The sequence below is a fragment of the Passer montanus genome, unplaced genomic scaffold (genome assembly GCF_014805655.1).
Source record: "Passer montanus isolate IOZ18808 unplaced genomic scaffold, ASM1480565v1 scaffold49, whole genome shotgun sequence".
NCBI classification, from domain to species: Eukaryota; Metazoa; Chordata; class Aves; order Passeriformes; family Passeridae; genus Passer; species Passer montanus.
In genome coordinates, this window is record NW_024369818.1 from 45,098 (window position 1) to 72,267 (window position 27,170).

General features: G+C 38.7%; 2 protein-coding genes across 4 annotated transcripts; both read left to right on the forward strand.

Annotated features, from left to right (window-relative positions):
• The first annotated feature begins 2,265 nt into the window (after positions 1-2,265).
• HTATSF1 (HIV-1 Tat specific factor 1) lies at positions 2,266-16,947 on the forward strand. Its single transcript, XM_039722602.1, has 9 exons — positions 2,266-2,439; positions 5,947-6,151; positions 6,459-6,506; positions 7,660-7,814; positions 8,840-9,003; positions 10,600-10,699; positions 11,239-11,328; positions 11,802-11,939; positions 12,337-16,947. Exons 1-9 carry the CDS (start codon positions 2,266-2,268, stop codon positions 12,619-12,621), a joined length of 1,359 nt encoding a protein of 452 aa, XP_039578536.1. The 3' UTR covers positions 12,622-16,947.
• A 1,336-nt stretch (positions 16,948-18,283) lies between these two features.
• VGLL1 (vestigial like family member 1) lies at positions 18,284-26,404 on the forward strand. 3 transcript variants are annotated; one of them, XM_039722689.1, is made up of 6 exons: positions 18,284-18,532; positions 21,051-21,114; positions 21,669-21,874; positions 22,479-22,898; positions 24,978-25,037; positions 25,664-26,404. In XM_039722689.1, exons 3-6 carry the CDS (start codon positions 21,688-21,690, stop codon positions 25,702-25,704), a joined length of 708 nt encoding a protein of 235 aa, XP_039578623.1. In that variant the 5' UTR covers positions 18,284-18,532; positions 21,051-21,114; positions 21,669-21,687; the 3' UTR covers positions 25,705-26,404. The 3 variants fall into 3 exon arrangements, with proteins under 3 accessions (XP_039578623.1, XP_039578625.1, XP_039578624.1); XM_039722690.1 differs by lacking the exon at positions 18,284-18,532 and adding an exon at positions 19,522-19,569; XM_039722691.1 differs by having other exon boundaries at positions 18,285-18,532; positions 21,051-21,874; positions 22,482-22,898.
• The last annotated feature ends 766 nt before the right edge of the window (positions 26,405-27,170 follow it).

Genomic DNA, 27,170 nt, shown 5'->3' on the forward strand with positions numbered 1-27,170 from the left:
CAGTGCTTGTGCAGCCATGATCTATGTAATTTCAAGGGTGAGATTGAGAAGAAAGTTGTCTTGACCCCACAAAATGATGAGTTTCCAGCTGAGTCATCTCCCTGGGCTGTTCACTGTGTCTTTTCCAAGGATGAGGTAACAGACGACAGTGACACCATTGGAGGCTGTGCTGCAGCAGCTGCTGTGACACATTCTGTTACACAAAGTGTGAGGGAACACGAGGCAGTTTGTCCTCTTAACTACATCAAAGTGTGCAGAGCAGATTTATTGAGCATTAACCCTACTGCACAGAAGCACTCTCTCACTCCCATTGGATTGAGAATAAATTTGGATTTCCTGCTCACCAGGACTAACCCAGTGCCTTGCTGTAGGCAGATCTGCACAGCAGAGCAACCTGTACAGACCTCACTGCAAACACTCAGGTCATAAACATTAAAAACTTTGCAAAAATAAAGCAACCAATTTAAGACTTAAATTGTATTTCTCTTACAAGTTCAAGGCGATCATTATCTGATTTCCAAATATATACCCAATTCCATATTTTATAAGAAAGCACAGTTTATGTCAAGACTCTCATGCTCCACTCCAAAATCCAATAACTGAAAGTGAAGACAAATGTCCCCTAGGTGGTAAGCTTATAAAGGATCACAAAGCAATCTCTAGACAACTACCGTAATAGACCTGCCTAGAGAAAATTCTTGAAGCATCAAAAATGTCATTAACTAGGCTGGATGTTTTTTGTGCAACAGGAAAGGTTACTAGAATCCTATATCCTGAGCAATTTTGTCTGACAGCCTGGTGCCCAGGCAGGGAGCTGATGTTCACCTCTCCCTGCAGGGCTTCACAATCACGTCTTTGATTTTATTGTCATTCCAGTCTGTATATTTGTTCCTGGTATACTGATTTCCAGAAAACTTCTGTTTATTATTTTTATTTCTGAGTGGAAATATTGCTTTACCCCTGGCAACCAGCCACTGCCAGCTTTGCTGTGGCTGTATAGCTCAGTTTTAATTCATAACATGTACACTGATACACGGGGTTTTACAACTCTAGGTTAAGGTTTGCAAAAGAAAACATGAAGAGTGTGCTGCTTAATCCTCTAAATAGAAATACTTTAAAATACAATTAAATAGCAATAAAAATTCAGTTTTCATATAATGCTGTCTGGGATACACTGTAAAAACCAATAGATGGCACTAGATGAAGGGCTTTTAAAAGAACTGGGAGAAATTTGTATTTAAAATATTTAAGTATCCACAGACAGAGTAGGAATGGCAGACTTCATCAATGCAAAAGAAACTGAGTGTTTTGAAGTCAAGCTTCATCCCACTAATACGATGTACCAATCCTTTCCTAAGGGAACACAACAACTGGACACCCTCAGCCAAGAGAGCAGAGAGAAGCAGTGTGATTTCGTGACATTTAGAGTGCCATTTCAATCTCATGTTTCTATTTTTGGTTCTACCTTTGCCTCTAGTAGGACATGAGTACACTTCAAGTGCCGAACGGCAGCCAGCCTTGCACAGCACCACTGGCAGCAAACAGCTTCAATGTCCGGTGTTGTCGTAGACGCAATGGGGAAAACTATGCAGCAGGGAGGACTTTCTGTGCCCTAAACTTTTATTTCTCATGTAAGTAAAGCTGCAGCAGTCCCCATGCAAAGCCGATCAAGGTACAGCTTCTCGCCCAAAGCAGACTGGTGCGCCTGGGGCAGCTGTCGTCATGCAGAGCCCCTGCCTGTGGCGAAACAGCGCTGCAGCCTGACGGTGAAGGGAAAGGAAAAAAAAACACGGCAAGAGAAAAACGGGCAAGGCCGCTGCGGCAACTGCCCCGCTCCCACGATGGACACACTGACCTGAGGGCCCGCCCAGCGGCGGAACACCATCCCCGCCCGTGGCCCGCCCGTGGCCCGCCCGTGGGCCCGCCCGTGGCCCCGCCTACGGCCCCGCCTGTGGGTCCGCCCATGGCCCCGCCTATGGCCCCGCCCTCCCCCGCTCCCTATTGGCTCCGCCGCACCCCGCATGACCCAACACCGCTCGTCTCATTGGCCTGAACTCGGGGTTAAGGGGTGGGATGGGCGGAAGGTACGGCGGCGGGTGGGGTGTTTCCGGTGTTGTGCGCGCGCCCGGGGCCGGGCCGGTTGCGGCGGCCGCGTGAGGTGCGGGGCTGTCCGCGCGCGCTCCCGCCGCCGAGAGGGGCTGGGCAGCCGTGCCTCAGGCGGCGGCGGAAGGAGCGCTGCTGCCCGAGCCCAGTGAACGGGGCAGGATGAGCGGCGAGGATGGAAACGAGGAGTTCTACCGGCAGCTGCAGCTCCAGCAGCAGTACGAGGCCAAGCCAGCCGAGGGCGAAGGCGAGGAGTCTGACCCCTTTACCTACGTGGACCCAGCGGACGGGGCTGCCTACGAGTGGGACTTGGAGAAGAAGGCCTGGTTCCCCAAGGTAGGTACGGGGGAGCCCCAGGGAATGGGGAGAAGAAGGAGCGGTTGATGACGGATCTCGTCGGTACCGAGGTGTCCGCATTCACTCACGTTTTGTCTGCTGCGAGTCTCAGCAGCACCAAAACACCTTTTTACCGACAGAACCACGGTGTCGTCTCCGTCCTTGACCGTCTGCGCTGTCGTGAGGAGCTACCCGTTGGCTGTTCCCCTAGGCGGAGAATCTGTAGAGTTCGGGCCTGGGATGAAGTCACGGTTATATTTGTGAATGTTGATCGGAAGTGCCTGGGATGTGCTTAGGTCTCTGTCACAGTAGCTTTGGTGATCTCTTTGTGGGTAGTGTAGAAATTAATTATTATGTTACAAAGTCTAGATGAAAATAGAGTAGTATTATGTCTCTTTCATTGTTATTTGAAAATTATGTCAAATAAGGGATGTGTTGTTCCATCTCCATCAGTCTAAGAAGTGCACTTGAAAAATAAGTGTATTTGTCTTAGTGGCATTCCACAGCATGGAAATGTGTTACAGTTTTTCGTTTTTTAATAATTTGTTAAATGTTTTAACTATGAAATATGATCTTGCTATAATAACACTCCTCAAGGGGCGAGTGAACATAAATTTAATATGTTGAGCCAATCTACTGATTTGTGAGTGAAATAGTAGTTTTTCTTATATATAGCAATGAAGAAGGGCAGTTATTTAATTTAATCTTTAGACATTTTATGGCATCTGCTTGATGGATGTAATCTGCCAATTCTAGTTTGTGACTTTGAATTCATTGCAATCCAGAGAATCTGAGTGAGAGTGAAGCCTGTAGTGCCAAGTTTGAATGCTTGTAAACCTAGGAAGGTGTCTGAGGAGCAGATGGCTTACGGAGGGGTAAAAATGTGAAAAATACAGACTCAGAAAGTGGAGCAGTGGAGAAATGAGCATTCCTGGCACCCTGTGTGGTGCTATATCCAGTAAGTACAGTAATTTGTAAGAGGGTTCTTCTTATTTTGCTCCTATTTCTTCCCCGTCTTGCCTCTCTTTTGAAATGTGTCTTTTGTCAGTAGCATTTGTCTTTCCTAAGTGCTTTTCTTGTCTGTTCCATCTTGGAGAGGAGATAGCATTAAAGGTTGGACAGGTTAAATAGGAGCAGAAAAGTTCATTAGTGAATATGATGTATAATAGAAGTTGGTGATGTATCCATGACCCACAGTGCTGCATAAGGATTCTTTACCCAGCTGGATCCCATAGAGTTTTTCTGATGATTACTAACAGAATTTTTTTATCCAGATAAACGAGGAGACTGTTGTAACCAGAAGCTGTACTTCTTTCTCCTTGGGCAGTAATGAAATTTTTAATCTCTGTTTCTTGACAAAAGCTTAAAATATTCTGACTGGTCTAAGTAATTGTTATCTATGGACTGGGATTGCACTGCTGCTCTGCTTTGGGAATACAGTGTCTGCTGAACTTCCACTAAAGCATAATTCAAAGCAGTGCAAATAGTGATGATATTATCTGCTAGCATTCCCCAGAAAAAATTTGAGACAGTAAAATATTTAATAGAAGAAACCACAATGTTTGTTATTTAATTATTTTTATTTCAGTGATACTGTATAGATGAATACCAACTTTTTTAGTGCTTCACAGACATAGCACAAAATTACACATGAAATTCATTTGCTGCTTGCATCACTTGCTGTGAAAATACAGACGTTGGCTGTCATCTGCAAGCACAAATTCATTTGGTTGTTCTATTCCTTTCCATTTCAGTGGCACCAGCAGTTAATTACACGCTCACATGTCCTCCAGTATTGTGTTTCTTTTTCTATAAGCTTAATCACCCCAAACTGTGTGACTGTGTGCATGTGTAGGTAGGACTGATCTCTGATGTTCTCCACCAGAACTGGATTGAGGTGCCCAGTAAGTAGTTCTGTGACTATTTGTCTCTAGTGCTGTCAGGTATGACAAGAGTTCCAATAAAAGCCTTTGTGTGTATAAACTCCTCTGTGCTTGTAAAAGACATTTTAAGGTGAAGTAGTGGTAATGGTTATATGGTAGGATGATAGTGTTTTATGCAAAAAACATCTTTTTACAGAGTGTTAGAATTTTGTAGTCTGTGGTAGATAATTTGCTAAGAATAAATGGAGGTTTACACAGAGTGCAGTTCCCCCAGAAACTGAAAAGTAATGCTTTTGCAGGTTTAATCGCTAATTTACGAGTAGGTTCTCTGATGAAAATTAATAATGCTGTTCACCATCAAGTACAGAAGCTTCTTAATTCTCTGGATCTCATCAATTGTGGCACTAAGGATTTGCTAAGATGGCTAATGTCAAAGGTAATGAACCTGATTAGAGCAGAGTCTTCTTTTTTTTTTTTTCACTAAATGTGGTTGTACTTTGTCTTTATGCTATTTTACGTCATACCTGTAAGAGCAGCCACTTACATTCTTCATCGAGGTGTGTGGCAAATCTTGTTTAGCCTAAGAGTTATTTTGTGTTAACCTTTAAAGTTATGGGATTCCATGGCATCTTGCATTATTCATGACAAGCCTGTTACTGTCAGTTTTGCATTTCTGATTTGTCATAATGAAATTTTAGAGTTCAAACATCAAGCTTCAAATTACTATGGAAGATAAGAGATTACATTTTCATAACTGACACTTGAAATTGCTCTCTAACAATAGCTTAATGGCATGAAGTTTTGTTTCCTTTTCAATACAAATGAAGCAAGTGCAGCAAAGGTCAGAGTCAGATAAGATTTTTCAAAGGTTAAGGCTCAGTTTTGCAAAAAAATATTTCAGAGTGTGCAACTTCAGAAATTACTTCATAATGTGGGGATGCTCACAGAAGGAGCTATGATATATCTCTTTGCCTGGAATTGCCAGTGGCTGGAAGTGCTGTGTGTAATTTTTCTTTTTTTTTTTTTCTTCTATTTTGATCTCTAAAGCATAGGCATTGGCCAATCTTATATTTTATCCAAATGTAGTCTCTCTCTATCTATTTGTAGGATATAATGTAAAGCCTGTTGCCTTAGAAGCAATGTGTTAACATGTCTGGTTAAGTGCAATATTTACTGCCTGTCAACACAAAAATATGTCATCTCTGGAAATGATTCCATGAAAAGGCAGATGCCTGCAAATGTCAGTCATTCATCATCTGTGGATCGGTTGTTGGCTTACCATCAGTATCACTTTAACACTGCGCCACGGCCAGGAGCACTTGGTTTCTGTCCTTCAGGCAGATTGAACTCGCATGGAAAGCAGAAAGCTTCGTTTGAAAAATGGCAGAACTTGTGAAATGTTTGTGTAAAAATTACATATGCTTACGTTTGGAATTTGTGTTTTGGTCTAGTTCAGGTAATGCCTGAACTGATGGTTCTTGTTGTGTGTATGGCTTTGCAAAGATCATTTAAAAAGTTTTAAAATATTGTTCTTTTCTATGTTGCCAGATCAGAGAATGACCATCACCTAACTAACTTTTATACTTCTTTGAAATGTTATTTATTTTTCCTAATTTCTTTTCAGATAACAGAAGATTTCCTGGCAACCTATCATGCCAACTATGGCTTCCATGCAGATGAGACAGATACTTCATCTGCTTCTGGTACAGCCACTGAAAGTAAGCAACCGTTAAGTTCTGAGAAGTCAGGAACACAACCATCAGCAGTTGAGACAGGACGAAAGCAAACAGATCCAAAACAAAAATTGGAAAAAAGGAAGCTAGAGCCAGGTAAGTGATAAAGCACTTCCCTCTGCGTAGGCTGTGACCTGTGTTGTACTGAGGGAAAACTGGCAGTTGATCATTGTTATCTGGTACAGCAAAGATAAGGTTGTGCTGGTAATTTGCAGAATGGTTCTGTAATTGTATGGTCCTTCATAGGTATCTTCCTGAATCTGTATACAAAAGGAAAAACAGCAAGGCATGTTCAGAACTTTTCTGTGAGCAAGCAAAAATTCCTATAAATCTGATGGAATGTAAATGTTTATGGTACTATGTTTAATGTATTACTATAACTGAATTAAACTCTTGTATTTAGGCTGGTTTCATGTTGAAGAAGACAGGAACACAAATGTTTATGTGACAGGTAAGTAATAATGTTTATTTATCTACTTTGAGCTAAAGATGGTAAAAGAGACTCATATGTCTCTAATATTATCTGTTCAATCTGTCACTTGCAAGCTGCTTAATGTTATATTCCTGACTGAGTAATGTCTTTGTGACCTTTAAATTGCAGATGTGGGAAGGAAGTAGAATGGATGTTATTCCATGCTTTTATCTGTTAAATGGGGTATTCTGTGAGCTGTGTCAGCCAAGTCACTAATTTATTCAAAGAAAAGCGGTTTCTGCAGGTTTTTAAGGGATATGATAATGACAAGTTTATGATGAGACAGTGGATCAACTATATGCACCGCTTAATCTATAATTTTCATTTGCTCTAATAAATAATTATTAGGTAAAAAGGAGGAAACAGTAAAAAAATACTGGGAACACAGTGAGACAGTAACATGAAAGCTCAAATGAAATTATCTGTTCACTTATTTATTACAGTGTTTTCCTACCTCTTTTGGATGGTGGGGTGCTATCTTTAGATGCCTATACTTAGGTACACTTGGTGATTGTGAGCAGTCGCAGGAGTGCACATACTTGCATTTTCACAATCATTTTCAGAAAGATTCAAAAATCTTCATGCACGCCAAACTGGCATGGGACATCCACACAATTTTCTCATCCATTTTGGTTTTTTTCTTCTCCTCAAGGAGAGTTGAGTTCTTAAAATCTCTATACATTATCAGCTACTCTTTTTATTGAATTTGTGAGTGGAGAAAACAGTTGTCTGTTTATAGGTTGTGTTCTTATGTTTTGGGTTTTTTTCTCTGATACCTAGAAGTGCAGTGGAATTTGAAGCTTGGGCAGGAGAGTTACATTTGCAGAGGCTTTTTTGTCTGCTGCAGTGTTGATGATGTGTGACAATAAATCTCTGGGTGTGCATGTTAGGGAGCATGTTAGAGATTTTTTGGCGCATTGCACCTATTATAAAGTACAAGGATTTTCAAAATACTAGTGTGAGGTAATGCTTAGAAGGTAAGGCCCAAGGGCAGTGTTTTCTTGCAGTGTATGTAAATTGTTGTCTATTTTGATATCTTTAGTTTAAATAAACGCATGGAGAAGATGTGTTCTAATGAGGCTTTTTTTAAAATGGACCATACTTAAGCCTTGTGTTTGAATTTATTTTGCAGGTTTACCTCCAGACATTACAAAAGATGAATTTGTACAAGTCATGTCAAAATGTGGCATCATCATGCGAGATCCTCAGACAGAAGAACACAAGATCAAACTCTACAAAGATAAAGAAGGAAATCTTAAAGGAGATGGCCTCTGTTGTTATCTGAAGGTCAGTGGCACGCTAAAATGCAGTTTTCCATCCCACTGAAGGCACACATGGCCATTGTTTCAGAATCACGTTCAGAAGATTCTTGAAAATCTAAAGCACAGTTTGGAATATAGGTGTCTGTTTTAATCATTTACACAGAAATGCCCACTTAGCTCATTTGTTTCCTCTTATCCAACCTTACCCTCATCCTGGAAATGACCATAATACCTGTTGAATGTGTGTCTACATGCTCCTGTCTGGGTGCCAGAGATGATGGGCTGAAATGGGAGGATTTTCATCTTTTAATTTGAAAATGTGCCACTGTGTAACCAAAAATAGAGAAGTGATGAGCCAGCAAGAAACATACTGTAGTCCTGTATTTACAACTTTTAATTGAGAACTGTCTTGGTTCAGAACTGTGCTTTCATTCTTTATTAAGCCATAAAAGTTTAGGCTGCAGTACTATTTCCTTATGTGTTGCAGTTGTGAATCATTTGGAAAGTTGGTGATTGCAAGTGCAGCTGGCTTTAGTTCTGCAAGAAGCACCAGGCAGTACTAAATCAAACGGCTTGTAGTCTGTGCTATTTTTGTAATTGTAGTAGTTAGGATGGTGGAGTGCGCAAGCGTAAACACAGTCTTCACTCTAAACGACTTTTAGGAAAACATTAAAAATTACTTAAGAGTCTCAACATCTGCTGTTCTTGGAAGAGTGATACTTGTTTTATAGGAAATTGGTCCCCTGAAACCTTTTTATTCTTGCTTTTAAGTTCATCAGCTTGCTTAGATATTGCAGATTAGTGTCTGTGATATATTTGAATGAAATATATGCAGCTGTTCTTGCAAGTATTAATTAATTACAACAGAAGTGAAGAAATACTAGGTTTTGATCAAGAAAACAGTGCCAGCTGTGTGTCAGAAGACAGCATTATGGTTTTCAGTGACAGGGACTTGATTCTTAGCACAGTATACTTAATGACATGTGATTGGAATACAGTTTGATTTTGCCATGTGCTTTAAAGTTTGTACTGTGTTTTATTCTCAAATAGAGAGAATCAGTTCAACTTGCTTTGAGGCTTCTGGATGAAGCAGAAATCCGAGGCTATAAATTGCATGTGGAAGTTGCAAAGTTCCAGCTGAAGGGGGAGTACGATGCAAGCAAAAAGAAGAAGAAATGTAAAGACTACAAGAAGAAGTTGTCGCAGCAGCAGAAGTTTGTATTTTTTATTTCAGTAAAATATTGCTTGAATTCTAAGTGCTATTAGTAAAGCGGTACTTTCTTTCAAATACAGTGCTAAGGTTTGCAAACTTACCTGACCGTGCAATAGCTTAACTATTGCACATTTGAAGGAGGCTAACTCCTAAGTTTATATGATGAACTTCTTTGTGATTCACACATGAAAGCAATACACAGGGAGTAATGGTTCCTTCAGATGTAGAAGGAAATAGTAAAACTCTGGGGAAGTAAGACTCTCTTCCTCCTCAGTGGATGAGAGCATGCAAGTCCTGTCACAATATCTGGGCTTACTGTTGGAAGGTCATAACACTCTGGCTGCTCACATATATTTAGTGCCATACTGCACTAGTTGCAAAGGTCAAGAAATGCTTGCTGTTTGGAGCAAATACTAAATTATCTCTGTAGATTCCCCCAGACATCTCTCTCTGCTATAAAATATACTGGGTTTTGAGTTGCACTTTGATTCATTTTGTCTCTTAAAAATTGTTCTTCTGCCTTTTGGAACCAAGCAGATGCTTTTGGAACCAAGAAGGTGTAGATTACAGAAGAAAAAACTTTGAATATTTTTGATATTTCAATGAAAACAGCATTCACTAAGCATTGTAAATAGTAATGCAGGAATGTTTTCCCATAGTTAAGGGGAGCGAGGCTACTTGTTATCTTATCAATTAAAGCCAGAAATATATCTTGCCCAAAAATACACTGATGGTTCTTGCTGTAAGAAGTCTCCAGTGTGTAGGTGGGTGTATGAAAAGTATGAAATTGCATTTGACAGCAATTTGTGTGAATAAAAGCACTGTGTTCCTTTTGAGTTGAAGAGTTTAATTTACTGGTATAACTACTCTTATTGGAAATCCAAGTTTTCTTCAGCTAAAGTAGCAGGTACAAGAAGAAACTTAAGATTTCCCCACCCCAGTGTATGATCTTGAGATTTAAAAGTGTAAGTAAACCTGTGGGGGTTTTTGTAATAGGATATGAAGTAGGCATTTCTACAAGAAGTAAGATTTGCTGTGAGAAGTCCTAGAACAGATGTGCTGGGTTATGTGATTAGTTTGTGTTGGTAGCTCTACACTGGGGAACAAAGTACATCATGTGGTGTTACCTGTGGAAGAGTTGATGTGTTCTTACATGTTCTTTTAAATAAAAGCAGTTAAATTTTACCTAGCGGTTTAGTGGATCTCCTTTTGTCCAGAATAAGTTAGCAAAAAATGGTGAAATACTGACATTTTAATTGCACATGACAACAGCTGGTTCCTTTATCTGAGTTGACATTAGGAAAGAATTAATACTTCATTAATATTTCCTCAGTGTTCCAAAAAATACTTTACTTTGAAAAATTATTTATATTCCCTCTATGAGCCTTTGAGTACCTTAAAACCTCAAATGCTTTCTAGCAGTAGTAAACCTGGGTAATTACTGTGTTTTTTACAAGAATAACTTAAGTCTATGTGTCAAAATATATGTTAATATATTGCAAGAAATGCAAAATTAATGATTTTTTTTTCAACAAATACTTGTAGAAACTGAAGAGAGCCGCAACAATATCTTCTTACTGTTGCTTCATTTCATTAGACAGCTGGATTGGAGGCCGGAGAAGAAAGATGGGGCAGCTCGAATGCGGCATGAACGCATCATTATTATCAGGAATATGTTTCACCCCAAGGACTTTGAGGTAGGAAGATGCAGTTTGCTTCTGTAGCTTGTGCTGTTAGAAGTTAACATGTCTCAATTTTCTGCCATACAAATTGTAGCAAAAATCTAAGCAGGTGAAAACAAAATTAAACAAAATTAAATTGCTGTTTGGGAAGGGTGTTCTCCTGTGCCACACATCTGCTTTAAATTTATTCATCTCTCTCCAAAAGCAAGGAGAAAATGTTGATAAGCATGTATTTTTCAAGTTGGGGTTTTTCACTGTCTGGAAAACCTATATATCTGACAATACTCTTTACTGGGATGGAAAGAGGAATAAACAACAATAATAGTTAGAATGGAGAAATGAGCACAAAATAGCTTTATTAACAAGTAGTATTTATTAAATTCAGATGAGAACTGTCTGCCAACTCCTAGGTGGCTTTGAAAATGCAGCATAACAGCACTTAATTTATTGACTTTTAACAAATTGACAGATATGTACCACTGCTGTTGGAGCTAAAATAGAGATGAGAGAAGTGAGTGCTTGTGTTTAATTAAAGCTGTGTGATTGCTTTGTAGGAGGACCCTCTAGTGCTAAATGAGATAAGAGAAGATCTGCGGACGGAGTGTGAAAAGTTTGGTCAAGTAAAGAAGGTTCTCATATTTGATGTAGGTATTTTTATATGTTGTGTTGGCAGAATTGGTGTAATATGCAAAGGTGCAAAACATTTAGGCTGCTCTAAATATGAGTGGAGCATTCATTTGGGTGTGTTTACTTCATGGAAACTTGACTTAATCTTTCTGTACTTTTAAAATTTAGAAACTTAATGTCTAAGCACCTGTATACTTCAGCCTATGTAAAGGCAACTAGCTCTTTCCAGGAGCTTGGATATATGTTGCAAATTTGAAAGTGTATGGACACATTATTTGTAGCTAAGCTAAGTGAAATAGTTTTTGTTTTCTGTGTTCAAAAATTGTGTTCTGTGTGCCAGTAGAACAACATATGGAAACTTGAAAACTGAACTTTTCAAACATGGTTATTTATGATCAGAATGGAGCTATATCCTGACTAATTTTCTAAGACAATATAAAGGGTATTGGAATTAGTTAAAATATTAAGTGCAAGTTGCCTGTCCTTACAGAGGCACCCTGATGGCGTTGCTTCTGTGTCATTTAAAGAAGCAACAGAAGCTGATTTGTGCAAGCTGACTCTAAATGGAAGGTGGTTTGGTGGCCGTCAGCTCAGTGCTGAAACATGGGATGGTGTAACAGATTATCAGGTAGCTTTTTGTGGTTCTATTTTATCCAATATGTATTCCAAACAGTAAATCTCCTTGAATTCTAGGTGTCCTTGGCATTCCTGTCCCTATACCCTTCCCCTGCCCATGCCTGCATTAACTTGCCTCTCTTCAAAAGCTGTAGAAAGTCTCCAAAAATCATTCTCAATTATTCAACTTAGCAAAAAATTAGATGACCCGTTTGCGTACTGAAAATGTCAACTTAGAGGATTAGCTGCTGGTTATCTGATGATATCTGGATATCTGATGATATAGATAATTTGTTCACAGTCAACTTTAAAATATTTCTGTAATATAAATATTTGTTTCATTTCATCTGTGTAAATACTCATTTTGACAAGTATGACTCTAATGATGTGTATAAACACTTTTTTAACAGGTGGAGGAGACTGCAAGAGAAAGGGAAGAAAGGCTCAAGGTGTGGGAGTCATTTTTAGGGGATCCTGATGCAAAGGAGCAGCAAACTACATCTGATTCGGATTCTGCATCAAGTAGTGTTAAACTGCCTGAAGGGAAACAACCTCCAGTGGTTAATGACACACCTAAGGAGGATCCAAATGATGAAACTCATAAGAGGGAGAATAATGGTGGGGGTATTAATGAAGATGGAGCTCCATCCACAGATAGCAGCCTTGCAGGCAGTGATGGTGAAGCTGATACATAACATCTCTAATGCTTTATGAAACCATGATTTTTAGGGTGATGTTTGAGTGTATCCCTTTCTTCAGGGTGACTGCAGGCAATATTCATACCTATATAGGTGTATTAGAATGTCGTCAACTGTGTGCTTTGAAGTTTTCATTAAAAACAGTATTTAATGGGGTTCTAAAAGTTTGTATTAATTGGCTGTTCAGGTGAAGTAACTCAAGTTTTCAAGAATACAGTAAAAGTCATCAGGCTTCTTTTGTTCTGACTATGCTTCTCAGTGTTTCATGATGTGAGTGTGAAATATGTTCCAACCCTTAAATTTATGTAACTATATGTAACTTATGTAATGCAAAGGTTTTACAAGATTTGTGGATTGTACTGTTAATTTAATTTTCCTGTTAAGTTCCCTTGGTTCTCAGTATTTCAATCATTTGTGTCCTGGTATGTTGGATCATTTTATGGAGCATGTGTCATGTTCCAGATAGGGTGAATGTATTGGATGTGTTGCTATGTATTAGGTGGCAAATGAGTAGTATCAGGTCATAAGCTTAAAGTGGCAGACAGTGTTGCCATAGCAACCCTAAGGCAAACCAAGCGAAGAGAGGTTACTAACTGACAGCATTCAGCAAATGAAGTTTTCCTTGCCCTGTTTAGATCTTCTGTTGATGTTAGAGGCTGAAATTGTCTCAAGGAGACTAGAAGTGCATGAACACATGTACTCTAGGCCATAAGAACATTGGTTTTACGCTCTAATCATCTGTATGCAGTAGGTATCAAAATAGACTTTGGATTTTTTGGTGGCTTTATTAGTTCTTGCTTTTATATTAGAGTAAGGGTTTTTTCTTAACTTTATTAGCGTGATGAATGTGCGTTCTCAACATTTTCATTTAGCTATGTATGCTCTTCACAGTGGGGAGGATCTTCCATATTTCACAAAGTTTAAATGCTTTTGGCAGCCCAAACTGCAGTTTATTGTGCAAAAGTTAGAATACTTTAAAATATGCTTTCAAATAGTGGTCTTATATGGAAAAAGCAAATGCCAGTCCTCTTCAAAATATTTCCAAAAGCAAGGACTTAGAATGTACTCTAACTTAGGATATTTTAATAAGTGGCAGGCTTTCAAACATAACTGAAGGGAGCTGTTTTGGGCATAGTCATTCTTAATTTAGAATTCCATTGTTTTGATAAGGAAGGCTAGAAGAACATGGATTTACGCACTAAACAATTAAAAATTCATAGCATGCTGTTTATATGGATGGTTACCAGTGCACATTTTCAAGGAGGATCCTTTTAATTTTTTTAATTCATATTGGGTTGCAGGGAACTATAGATGCTGTATTTCCATCATGAGGTAATCAGAATACTCTGAAAATGTTATTTTCAAACTTTGTCCTCTGAGATTACCATACAGATTTTTTTTTCTTGAATTCTGTATGGTTGTCTAAGTTTATTTTGTTGAGTTTTTAATACATAGTCAATATGTGTGGGTGGCTATGCCAACAAGAGCGTCTAAGTTATAACTTGCCATTGTGGTTATGAGTTATTTCTTTTGTGACAAAAATAGCTGTCATAATTGAATTTAGGGGTTAAAAGTCTGGGGGCTCATAGTATGCTGATATGACAAATTTCCCATTTTGAGTTGCATTATAAAGAGATGTAGCTCTTGCCAGCTAAAAAAAGTCAATTTTCTCATCTTTCCAAGAGATTGTGTGGATTGAGTGTTTCAGTAAGCAGGTGTTTGAAGAATTCAGGGAATCTGGATCACTGCCTAGTTAGTAGCTGCACATAGTGGTGTATTCAGACACATTTCTGGGTTGTGTTGGTTCTGCTTTAGTTATTTTTTTTGGTGAGAAGCACCACAGACCTTTGAGAGCTGGAAGTGTTTGCATATGAGGAGTGTAGTTTAGTGTGGCGAGTATTGCTTTCAGTGCTCCTTTTTTCTTTCCAGCTTGTAGACTCCAGGCTTTAGAGTTCTTACTCTGGTGTTTTGTTTGCCTTTTTTTTTTTTTTTTTTAAGGGAGCCCAGTTGTGTAACACTACACAGTTAAATCACTTCTTTTACAGTGGAATTACAACTGATATAGGGAAACTTGTGGAAATATGTGTAAAATTGTAAAGTTCTATGAAGTCTTATCATGGTATCAGATATGGAGAACAAGGTTAGTGTTTCAAATAAGACTTTGAAAAATAAGGAATTGCTGTATGTGCTGTATGTTCCTCTCTCCAATTGATGTGCAAATTTGACTGGCTTGGTGCGGAAGTTCAGTGTGCTCCTAGTCCTTTCACCTTCTCCTTTAGACCTCACACTAAAGTAGAGCACCAACAAAGACAGAGACCAAATGCTTTACTGGCTTTCCTATTAACTAGGATTCTTAAGTAATAAAAGCTCTTTTTCCTTGCAAATATGTTGTTCTCAAGTGTGGAATTAAACTTATGTTTTCGTTTTGTCTACCTCCATTTTCCCCAGTAAAATGTAAAAAAAAATATTTTTATAAACTATTAATTGAGTTATTGAGGCATTTAATAGTCCAAGGAGAGGTTAATGCAGCTGTGATTCTTTTCAGCAGATTTTCTTTAAAGCCAAATTCTTTTGATATTTTCCTTTTAGAAATTATTTACAAAATTATTTTGAATTTATGAAATTTGTATAAATCAGTCTGAACAAAAATCAAGAATTTTCACAGAAGTTAAAATTGCTATTTTGAAGTATGATTATGAAATTCTTATAGTATGGAGCAGTAATGTTTAATAAGAAATTTTAACACATCTGAACAAGCAGAGTTGCTTTTTAAACTTACGTATTTTTCTTAGTGATCAGCATCATACATAAATTAGTAAGAAATGAAAACCCTAAAGGAATTCTCACTTTATTTTTTCTTTAATTAAGTGTGTTCTATTTACTTTCCTTGCTCATTAGAAGTGAAAAAACAACCTTTTTGCTCAGTTTCTGAGGTTTTTTTTAGGTCCCATTCCAGTGTTCAAGTATACTGCATGTTCCTCCATCCCTGTGCTTTTGATGAGAGGTTCATTTTAAGAGAATCTGTCTCCTTTCCTCTGTATATGATGAAAACAGTAACTAGCAGCGGGCTGAAACATTTTGTGGATAATTCTTTTTGCTCAGTTTTGAACTAGAGGGATAGATGTTCCTACCAGTTTTCAGTGTTAAAAAAAAGGATGTAAAGCCACTTCAATACAATACAACAAAGTATTAATTGATCCTTCAGCATAATTTGGCAGAATCACTTTCTGAACCATCCAAAATAATTGCTTAGCTTCAGGATAAATTGGTAGTTTGCTTTAAAATCAAATGCTGTTCCGTAGTTTGGCGGGAAGGAATTTTTATGGAGTTACAGGTATTCGCCAGACATGACGTGCTGGAGGAACATGGCCAAAGTAGACACCTGGAGACAAAAAGCCTCAAAATAAAAGGCTTTTTAGAAAGTTTTCTCTTTTTTTTTGCAGGTTCTCAAATGTTTGTATACTGGTGTAAAGAGAGAATTAGTTTCATTTTGCATCAAAATGTTTATCTGTTTCTCCTGCTGGCTTTTTAAATTTTTTTTTAATTGAATTTCAGTCCCTTGTACAGCTTAGGGTTTGTATAAGGGTTGCAATTCACTTAAAATCTTTAGTATATTAAATGCAGTGCGTTTTAGCTAAAACACATCCTACACGTTATTCAGTTAAGGTTAACCTATTAACAGTTACAAATAATTAGCTTCATTCATTTAAGAAAACTTGAAGACGTTGGATGCTTCACGGAAACCCAAACTTGCCTTTCATCAATATTCATGCCCAGAATTCTTGAAACTACACCAAACCAAATTAGAATAAAAAAAACTAAAAATACATTCCTATAGATTTCAGTTGGATTTTAAATTCTTATTTTTATTTCTGCGTTTGAGAAAAACATACTGCAGTATGGTAAATGAATTCTGAGAGTTGTGTATTTGTGTTGATTTGACTTGTGTATATTGTAGTGCTCATTATGGCTTGACATCTTACTGTCAGAATACTCTGAAAGTTCTGTAAAATATTTATAGAATTATAAAATCTTTTGCAGAAAACTGTTTTTTTGCTCATTCTGTAATATGAAAAGTATGAAAACTATATTGTTAGGTTAAACTTTTCAGTAAGTAGACTTGGAATTTTTTTTAGGAGATTTTCTTTTAATAAATTAATCATTTTCATTTATCCTTTAGAAAAGCAACATTAACAAAGCAGATGCTGTTTGAATAATGTCTGGACTTGTGACAGCATCTGAGAATACACTTTGTCTTCGATTTGTTTCTTAAAGGGGTTATGTTTTATACTACCTTTTTAATAAACAAAGTCATGAACGGAACACATCTCTGCTGATTAGTTTCAAGGTAACATATTTGTCTTTTTCCACAATAAAAGATACAATAGCATTTGGTACACAGGGGCTTCAGTTTATAAACTACATGTGTTAACGTGCCAGAACTTCCAGTGGGACCCAGTAGACATGTTGCTGGAACTGTAAGTGGGAATATGGTATTTTTTCCCTATTTATGGATTTGGTCTCAGCCTTCTTCCTGGCTTGGAGTGTTAATGGACCTGCAGGGAGAGAAAAGGAGCAGGAGGGATCACTGCAGACACTGTAGTTAAAATTGAGATTGTGAAGATATTTTTAATAAGGACCAGTAGAATTTTAATTTTTATTCTCAAAGGTTAAATTTTTTTTCTTCAGAGTTTTGACATTTTGCTTCAAAAGCACTGGAAATCAGTCATTCAATTTCTGTACTGAAGAATAGGGATTAAAATCCCATTTTACCCTGTAGTTCTTTATAGGATCTTTAAACTGATGCCATCTTAACCTGAGGAGAGCTTTAACTATCAGCATGAGAGAAAGATCTCAAATATGGTCTTGAAAAGCTTTAGCAGAGGAAATCTGTGATGTATGAGACAGAGCAGTGGAGATGTTGAAGACTTGCCCTGCTGGTGGACTGGAATCCAGTCTGTCACAATGAAAACGTGTTTACACAGTGTGTCAATAAAAGACTAAGCACCGTCACGGGAACTCTCCCAGCCTGGTAGTTAAGTTGTTCTGGGAAGGGCAGAGGGCGGATTCATACGTATTTAGGCAGAGGGAATTGGATTGTGCTCTCCAGCTTTCTGGATGAGTAAACAAACTCCTAAGCCACTCTATGAAAGATGTAATGTCACCAGTTTGGTGGCTAGTTCCTCAGTGTGTTTTTTCCAGCTGAGACTGGCAAGTTTGGCCCTGTTTAGCATTTCTGGAATGGCTGCAATTTGCTAATTTTGGGACACTTGATACAAAAAACAAACAAAAAAACCAACAAAACAAACTCTTTCCTGCTACAGCCTTTGCAGAACAAGATGTTGGTTTTTTTTCTTTTTCTTCCCTGTAGTTATTAAAACAGATCCAGCAAAGAAAAGTGAGAAAATTGATTATCCAGTTTATCTGGATTGGAGACAGGTCTTTTTCTCATAGGTGTTTGTTACCAATTTGAGTGAATATTCTGTAACATAGGAAAAATCCTTTATCATCCTGGGCAAGTTTGGTTCATTGCCATATCTTGTTTTTTATCTTACTCCAAACTTTTCCAAAGTCCACAGTATCTTCTTTATTGTATACACATTGTCATAAAAAAAACCCCAAACAAACCTAAACCTACTTACAATCCTATTTTCCTCGTTCCTGAAACCTCCTAACCTGGTTGACTCGTTGGAGTGCATTTCATGCATTCTTAGCAGATAGGCTGAAGGAAACGCCTTGTTCTGTGCTGCTGGAGGCTAGAAAGTGTGGGGAGTTCATGAACGTGGCTTGTCTTCTGCTGCAGTCGCTGCAGTGCACACAGAGCTGGCTGGGCCCAGGAAGGATCCCAGCCTGCTAGACACAACATGAGTGTTCCACATCTGGAAAATCTGACTGACAGTGAGTTAAGGTAGGAAAATTCACTGACTTCCTCGAATGTTCCCTTATTTGAGGAGTAACTTGATGAGAGGGAATGCCTGTTTGTTAAATTGTGGTTTAATACTTGAGAAGTGGGAGGGTTTTTTGTTTTTGAAACTGGTTTGAGCTACATGAAATCAAGAATGAAGAGTTCCATGTCAGATGCTCCAGTGCTGGTAAATTAATACTGCAGGCAAGTGTGGGAAATGTGAAAAATATTTTAATGTATTAGGTCTTGTGGTAGGCCACCACTCTTAAGCCTGTGTTGACCATGTGTCATTGTCCACTTGAAGGAGAAATAACTTGGACAAATATTTGTGCTATTTTGCCATTATTAACCCATTCTAAAAGTAGTGAGATATGAGCTGAGTCCATTTCATCCTGAGCTCCACTTCTACCCTGTTGTGACAACGGTTTGTGTCAGACACACGTTGGAAGGATTTCTGCCTTTTGCAGACCTTGTGCTGGGTGATGGAATAATAGGAGGGTTCAGATAATGAAGACTAGTGCTGCAAATTCAGGTCCTGTCTCCTGGGATGCTAGAATCCTTATGCCCGTGTGATCACTGACAAGACTGAGATTTAACCTAGGTTATACCCAGCCTTCCTTTGCCTACTTGTTGGAAAGCGGAAGAGATTTTCAAGGGAAACACTGAGAAAAAAAAAAGAGATAAATGACCTTTTTTGCTTTAAAATATATTACTTTTGCAGCATTTTAACTGGTCACAATCACACAAGCTGCTGCACACAAATAAATGATGCTGAAGGAGCCCAGAATTAATGTCAGGAGCTAGTTAAGCATGTTAATAAAGTGGTACAAAGACATAATGGCTTGTGCTGAGTGAAGAATGGGAAAAGTGATGCTCTGGGCCAGCACTAATGCTTCCTAAATTGTACGTTGATGTGTAGCACTGGCACAGAGTAGGAAAAGCTTCTTTGTTTCTTGCTGTCAAGATGACTTGTCCTTTCTCAGGTCATCTGGTTGCTCATGTCTGCTAAGATTTCACTTCTAGGATTGGAATTTTCAATGGTAGGTGTTGGTCCCCGGCTGAGCAATCATAAAGTTCATTAACCCAAATCACAGGATGCTTTCTAAAACAAGACTGGGAAAAACCAGCGTCTCTCCTTGTGCTCAAAGTCCTTCCAGCTGTGTGGCTAGCTTGTGCTAGTTCCTGCTTCCCCTCATGTGCCTTGGAAAGGTGCCTGTAAATTGGGAGGAAGCATTTCTTTAAGTTTTCTATGTCTGGGAAAGCTGGGTCAGTTTTAAAGTTGTGAAAGATTGTCTTCTGAATCAGAATGTGGCCTTGCAGTCCTGCTCCCACTGCTGTGTTTAGGTGAATCTAGGAGGATGGGGCAAAGCAATAGAAATTCTAAAATAAGGACTAAGGAGCTCCTGAGTTTGGACATGAGTTAGCAGTTGGTGACAGGAGATTAGGGCTGGCTGAGCAAGTGACCATGAGTCAGGGAGAATTGAACAGAGCACAGAACAGAATAGTGGTGGGAGATGGAGGTAAACAAGCAAAACTAAATAGGGAAGGAAATAATAAACATGGACAAAAAGTTTTTAGGTGAAGGCATAAGCATTAGAATGGGGATAGATTATGGCTTGACAACCTTAATCTTCATGTTTCCTAGTACTTTCTGAATATTTGTCTTGCAGCCTGAGCAGTTTTTTTCATGTGCAAGAGAATTCTGAGAAATCATTTGAAGGCAGACTACACAGGCACTTCAGGATATCCTTTGAGATACAGATGAGTGTGTTTATTGGGAAGCTTCTGAGGATTAGGGGATGTATGACTAGGAAAGAAATCAGACGAATGTGTTGAACTGGGTTAAGCAGTGGTGTGTATTGCAGAGTCAGTTGGATGGAAACACATATCTAATGATTCATGAGGTTTTATGCGATACAGCTGGCTATTGGCCAAAGGTTGCCCTGATCTCTGAAAAATAACAGCCTTCCTTTTTGCTCCCAAAGTAAATCAATTATACTATGCAGTGTCATGAGCTGACAATAAGACTGGAAAATTGAATAGAAACAGCAGGCACTTCACTGCATTTGTAGCCTGAGTCTTGCTAAATATGATTTTGATTAGAGCAGGACTTGTGAGCTTTGGCTGGGAAGTTGCTCCCTTGTGGCCAGAAACTATACAAATGCATGAAAATTATGCTTCTCCAGGCAAGCAGTGACATTCCTTGTCCTATTCTTACCATACCTGGCAGCAGAGATTTTTAAAGAGAACAAAAAGGAGCCTTATAGTCTTCTGTTAACTTCCTGCAAACTATTTTAGTGGAGTTCCTGTCTTAAACCTGTAAATTCTGGTCGACCCACAGTGTGTGTTTTAGCAGTCTTGCTCCAAAGTTTTAAGCAGCTGGCAGAACCACCATGTTCCTAGGTTAGTTGTTTCAAAAGAAAAAGTTATTTCTTTTGATGTTGTTTTGTGGTGTGTTTTTACTTGAATTTGCCATGATTTGAATTTCCAATAATTTAATCTGAATGTCTTTTTCCAACAGGTGAAGCAACTAATTACTCTTAGAAGGCTTTTTGTTTTGGAGATCTGTGCTGACAGTCATTAAGGTATTTGACACTTTACCTTATCTAAAATTATTATTTTCAGCTCTAATGTAGTATAGTGGGATTTGGGGGTTTTGTTGCTCTTGTTTTGTTTGGTTTTTTTTTCACTCTGTCATTTTTTTTTGAACACAAAAACCTAAATTGGACAAAGCATTTTGATAACTTCACCCTGAACTTCATTCAGGGATAGTGCCACTTCTGAATTATTTTTTTAAGTGTCCCAGTTCTTCCAGAGGGCACATTCGCACAGTATACATCCTAAGCCCAGACTTAAAAAGTCAGGGTGAGAAATGAAAGCTAGTGGGTAGATATGCCCATTCTACCTAAGTATTTCATTTTAGAAGTATCTAACAGGGAAATCAGTAAAGAAGAGGTGCATGGAAAAAGCAGAAAAACAGAGAATCCATTCCTACCAAGTGTTCTTCTGGCCCCTACCATTTTTGGGAGGAAGCTGGGCTCGCCACCCTCTAGGCACTTGAAGTTAAATATTGTCTCTTTGACCTGTCTGGGTTTTTTGGTTTGTGTTTTTTGGGTTTTCGTTTGGGTTTTTTTTGCAGAGACTCTTGGTCATTGAAAATGGAAGAAACAAGGAAGTTTTCCCCAAAACTGAGTAAAAGCAAAGAGCCTGTGAAAACAGAATGGGGATCTCAGAGCGTGGTGTTCACCTATTTCCAAGGGGACATTAACAGCATGGTAGATGAACATTTTTCTAGAGCTCTCAGCAATGCCAAGAACCCTCAAGACCTGAGCACAAAGCACAAAGGTGAGACTGAAAAACAGTGAGCTCCTTTCCATATGTGAGCCTGGTGTTGGATAGGGATGACTGGCTTTTACTAAGGAATTTAAGATCCCTTGAGCTTAAATTTGAAATTGTGTGCAAATAGAAAGCAAGAGAATCATACTTGTAAAGCCCTAGGCTGGGAATTCCTGGGTAAATCCCTGTGATTGCTGGAGTGAATCCTAAGCTTTTCATGGGCCTGTTGGCAGGACTAGATCATCATTTTCCAGCCAAGTGTCCCCATCCCTGCTGGATGCAATAAGTGCATTATGACTTAAGTTGTCATCTTCACAAATATATATTTGTCTAAGCCTGCAGCTGTCAAAAACCTGCATAAGTTGGTGGCTGTGTAATGCACACAACACAGTAGAAATACTTAGTATTAGTAGAAAGATTGATGGTAGTGGTTTAATCTGCTTTTATTATGAGCTTGTGGTTGATTTTTAAGATAAGCAGCACTAAAGTGATTTTGTATTTCTGTAAAAATGAATATGCAATCTGGTAGCATTCTCTTAGAAGTCCACTGGAATTTGCCTTAGGAAAAAAGTAAGACTTGATGAGACTTCAGATGCTTTTTTTCCTTTTTAAGTAGACAGCATGTCTCCCCATCAGTGGAATTTCTCTTCGCATTGCTACAAACCATATCCATCATCTTCTTCAACCAGCATGGCAAATTCTGCTCTGAATTTTTCTGCTGCTGGTGTGGTAGGCCAGTGCCAGCCATCATCTCTGCGGAGTCGTCCAGCTCAGCCTGCAGATTTATGGCCCTTCCCTCCAACTGGGACTCCCAGTGTCACTGGTCCAGTGTATCCTCACACCCTTCCTGACCTGCATGCAGCTGATGAGCTGATCTCTGACAGGAAATACAGTTCTCTTCTTGGCCTTCTGCAACAGGAAAGATGCTTAACATCTATGCAAGAATGCACCATGAAGCAACACTCAAGTTCTGCTTGTATGACTGGACCTGCGAGGTTACAAAATATGAGTCAAAGTTCAGCTCCTGGGGGAGGTAAGAAAATACTATCACTTTATTCTTTGATGACATCTGATGTAAAGTGCCAGAATAATGCCATCTGTTCCTAAGCTTTTCAAGCAGGATCCAACTTCTGGCAAACTCACAGAAATCTTTTACAGTAAATAACCCTGGTATATACTGTGGTACTTGGAAACAATTAGCCATATTGTTTGGGTTAATAAAAAAATGTGCAAAAAATTGTCCCTAATCACACAATATTTCACCTTCTGGCTTATGTTGGGGAGACATTTTAAGTGACTATAAGCATTATTCATAGTGCTATCTTAATCTCTAATACATATAGGTATTAGGTGTGGTGTATACCAGATACTCCCTCATTGTGGCCAGAAAGGGGTGGCCAGGAAGGATCCCTGAGCAGCCTGTCTTACTGTGCAGGCTGTTAATTATGTTCTGAGTACAGGGTGGGAAACTGCAGCTCTTACCAGCATGGCCAGGGGTTTTTCTCCCTCTCAGTCTCTGTCTGTAGCTGGAATGGTGAAGGGTACAGGGGCTGGTGGACCAGCTTTGCCTTGTGTCCTGGCTAAGAGCTCCCTGCCATGAGGTGCTGCTGCCCTGCCTGCCAAAGGCTATGTCTGCTCCCTGCAGATTTCCCAGAGCTAATGTAACTCACACAGTGATGATTGTTGCTTTTTATCCACAATTACTAGGAATCCCAATCCTAGGTACTACCAGTGCACAGCAGAAAGATGCCTGAAGTTCATTTATGTCCCCACAGCATCTAGATCTGCTGGATAAAATTGTTCTCTTGTGAGTAATTCTGTCTTTGAGAAGGTCTCTGGGGTCAGGCTTCCTGGCCAAAGCGTTGATGCCTGTTGGAGTACATCTGCATTGCTCTTCCTGGGCATTCCCCAGTAAGGCAGTTTGACACTTGTCTGCAAGGAAAAGGGTTGTGAAATTGTTTAGGGAGTCTACTGGAAAAATACAGTACATCCTTCCCAGTGCTTCTAAACAAAAAACATTGGGCATGTGAAGAAGCAATCCTGAGGCTTAGGTTTAGAAAAATAAGCAGCTGTGAAATACCTCCTGGTTACCAGTTTCGAAACTGCATCTGCAGGAATTTGGCAGAATGTGGGCTAAAACTGCCTGCAGATACAAGCAGGAGTTTATCTACAGTTCTTCTTTTGAGGATACAACAGATCTATGTTGTTATGAGTGTTTTGTGACTGTACATATTTTGCTAACTCATTACTGCTAGAATGTCTAATGCCTGTCTGTTCATGTTAAAGGGAGAGTGTCTGTATCTTCAGTTGGAATGCAAACTTTCTGCTCACGCTGTATGAGGAGAGGTTTTCTGTATGTGTTGCATAGGCACTCACCCTAGTGAATGTAGGTAGTGAATGAGAGTTTAATTCCTTTAAAGACACTAGTCTGAACTGGGATTTCATTTAAGAACAAGGTAAGGTGCTCTCTTCCCCCAAGGGGGCACTGCGAGCCTATCAAGTCTTGGGAGCCCTAGGAACTGACTCCTTCAGAAAAAGAGCTATTTTATTAAATTAGTCTTGTGTTGGTAACAGGGAAGCACTGTTAACAACAGTGGGCTTTTATCCCAAAAATTCAGAAAGAAAATGAGTGAGGAAAAAATTGAAAAGGAAATTAAACAGTTTGGTGTTCTCCAGCCATTACCAATTAAAGCTGTTTCTTTCAGGATGTATACTGGGCCATTCTGAATATTCGAGAGTCTCTAAGCACCACACATGTAACACCATTCTTGTGATTATCAAACAACACAACATAGATAAGAAAGAAATGGCTGATCCATGTTCATAGGGAGTTTTTGGCAAATCCCTAGGATGTGTACATTTAGTTCAACTGTAGGAGTGCTTGCTTCCTGGCTCTATGTGTTAAATACACTTCTTCTTGTTCTGTGTCATGTTTAAGAACAGCTGATATTTATATTTATGGAAGTGTATGTTGCTGTGCCAGACAGCACAGAGCTCCTCAGCACCTGTGCTATAGGCTGGGCTGCAAAAGCACAAGGTTTCTTTAGTAACTACTGTCTACTTTTAGCTCTGTGTTGAATCTCTGCTCATCCCCAGTATTTTTTTTTTTAAGAGAGGAAAGCAAGTTCTTACCAAGGCTCAGAAAATCCCAGTGTAAGCCATGCCACTGCAGGTGAGTAAAGAAACCAGCAGGTTTAGAACAAATCAGACAGCAGTCTTGCTTATGCATGTAGTATTAAAGATATTTCTTTGCTTTTGTGTTTCAAAAGCTCATTTTTCCCCCAGATAGAGCCACCACCTCCCATAACTACATTAACAAAGAGGAAAAAAAGCACTACATTATATTAAAATGAGATACATGGGGGTTTTTTACCCATGTATCTCATTTACTTAGTTTACTTAGTTTTTGTGCTTATGCCTTCAGGCTGCTATTTCACAATGCCTGTTTTGCACTTGCTGCCCAAGTTTCAAGTCCCAGAAAGATAGAACAGCCCACATGTGGTAGCACTGCTGCAGTTTGCACCAACAAACCCTCCATACTGCTGGATGAACTGTTCTAAGAAATTATTCCCAAAGCATTCAGGCTTCCTTAGTTTTATTAGTGTATTGGTACTGGTCATACCCCGTTGTTGGTTCTTTGATGTGCAGTGTTTTGGGGATACTTTGAATAGGTTATTCTGTTATTCTAGTAAGGGTTCTTTTGCACCAAAACCAAAGGTGCAATTTTATTTGCACAGCATCTTAAGAGATTGCAAGGACTGTGCTGTTTGACTGTCCTGATGCTGCCATGTCTTTCAGGCATTCAGATTCATGACAGAAGACGGGATGTGTACTTCTAGCAACTGAATGTTTCTACTTTGTTTTGAATGAGAAAGTTATTTCTGTGAACTTTTATTATTTGCAACTGTGAATCAAGAAGAAATGAACTGCAGCTATCCTGTGTTTTTCTCTCAGCTGGAAGAATACTGTTTGGGGAATGACAAAACAATCCTTTTCTATACAGTAAATAATTTCTAATGTTTGTGGTATTAACCTGGGCAGTATGCTTGTTGTGGCCGTAGATTGGCTGTTTAAGGCTTTTCATGTAACCCTCTTGAAAGGACTCCAGGCCTTTTTAATCTTTGTGTTCATTAATTTACCATCACCTGATAAGAAGTACAATTCTTATCAATGCAGCTGATAACCCATAAGTGCAGGGATGCAGTTAGCATAAATTCAATGCTGCAACTTCTTAGCTGGATTTGAGATCTCCATATTGTTTAAAACAGTCTTAGGCCACTGGCAAGAGACTTCAACCACAGGCCAGCAAAGCACATTATTTATGTTTTGAAAGTGCTGCAATTTATGGCCATACTTGCAGTTTCTAGAAGGTCTGTAATATACTTATGCCTGAAGGTTCTATTTTGCCCTCTCACTAATGTATCATCATCTTCTGGAAAGCAATGAATTCATAGTAGCTCTGAGAGGAAATCTTGATTCTCATTGGGTGCGATTACAATACCATTCAGCAAAAACCTGCAGGTAGGATGTTCTATTTTCCCAGCCTCTGCAGGTGTAAGAGATTCTTTTTGTAAATAAGCTCTGTGGGTTTATCTTTCATTGTCCATTAGTTATACATTAATATAATATAATAGAGCATGATTAGCTTTTTCTGACAGCTCTATGTAGTTGCTGAAGGCAATCTGACCTTTGAGATAGCAGAGCTTGTGATTTTTATAGAACAAATTCTGAGCTGGTATAAATGTTTATGACTGTTACATCAAATATCTCTGCTGCCACAACTCCAGTTATAACACCTTGCATAATTTTATAAATAATACAAGTTTAGCCACATCAGGTATTTATCATACTTATTTACAAACTGAGATTTTTTAAAGGAATTCTTTTTTTAATTTGACAAGTTTGCTCTAGTAGTCACATGTTCTACATCAGTCTGAGATCACAAGGGGAATTGTTTCAACTAAACTAATAAAAGACACAAAAATGTCCTGTCTCGCTATAGATGAGCACTGAAAAAAAAAAAAAACCACTCCTTTTTAATATTTCTACAAAAAAACCAATTTCTTCTCTTTTAAGTTCACAAATACTTATCCAAGTAGTTTTGTTTTGTTATGCCAAGTCACTTAATTACCTGATTTTTAAGGCTACATGGTAATATAATTTGACTTCCTCTATGAGCCAAAGCAAAGATTTCCAACCTGTATTGTGTACATCTGTCTTACTGGCATGTGCTATAATTCTAGTGAATTATAATTCTGTTACTTAAAAATATTGATCTTTTTTTCCCTCCCTCTTCCATCCCTTC

Coding starts and splice junctions, on each gene's coding strand:
- HTATSF1 (XM_039722602.1), top strand. CDS start 2,266: ATGAGCGGCGAGGATGGAAACGAGGAGTTCTACCGGCAGCTGCAGCTC. Junction 2,440..5,946: donor AGAAGGCCTGGTTCCCCAAG/GTAGGTACGGGG, acceptor ATTTCTTTTCAG/ATAACAGAAGATTTCCTGGC. Junction 11,329..11,801: donor AGAAGGTTCTCATATTTGAT/GTAGGTATTTTT, acceptor CTGTCCTTACAG/AGGCACCCTGATGGCGTTGC.
- VGLL1 (XM_039722689.1), top strand. CDS start 21,688: ATGGAAGAAACAAGGAAGTTTTCCCCAAAACTGAGTAAAAGCAAAGAG. Junction 21,875..22,478: donor CCTGAGCACAAAGCACAAAG/GTGAGACTGAAA, acceptor TTCCTTTTTAAG/TAGACAGCATGTCTCCCCAT. Junction 22,899..24,977: donor AAGTTCAGCTCCTGGGGGAG/GTAAGAAAATAC, acceptor TTTTTTTTTAAG/AGAGGAAAGCAAGTTCTTAC.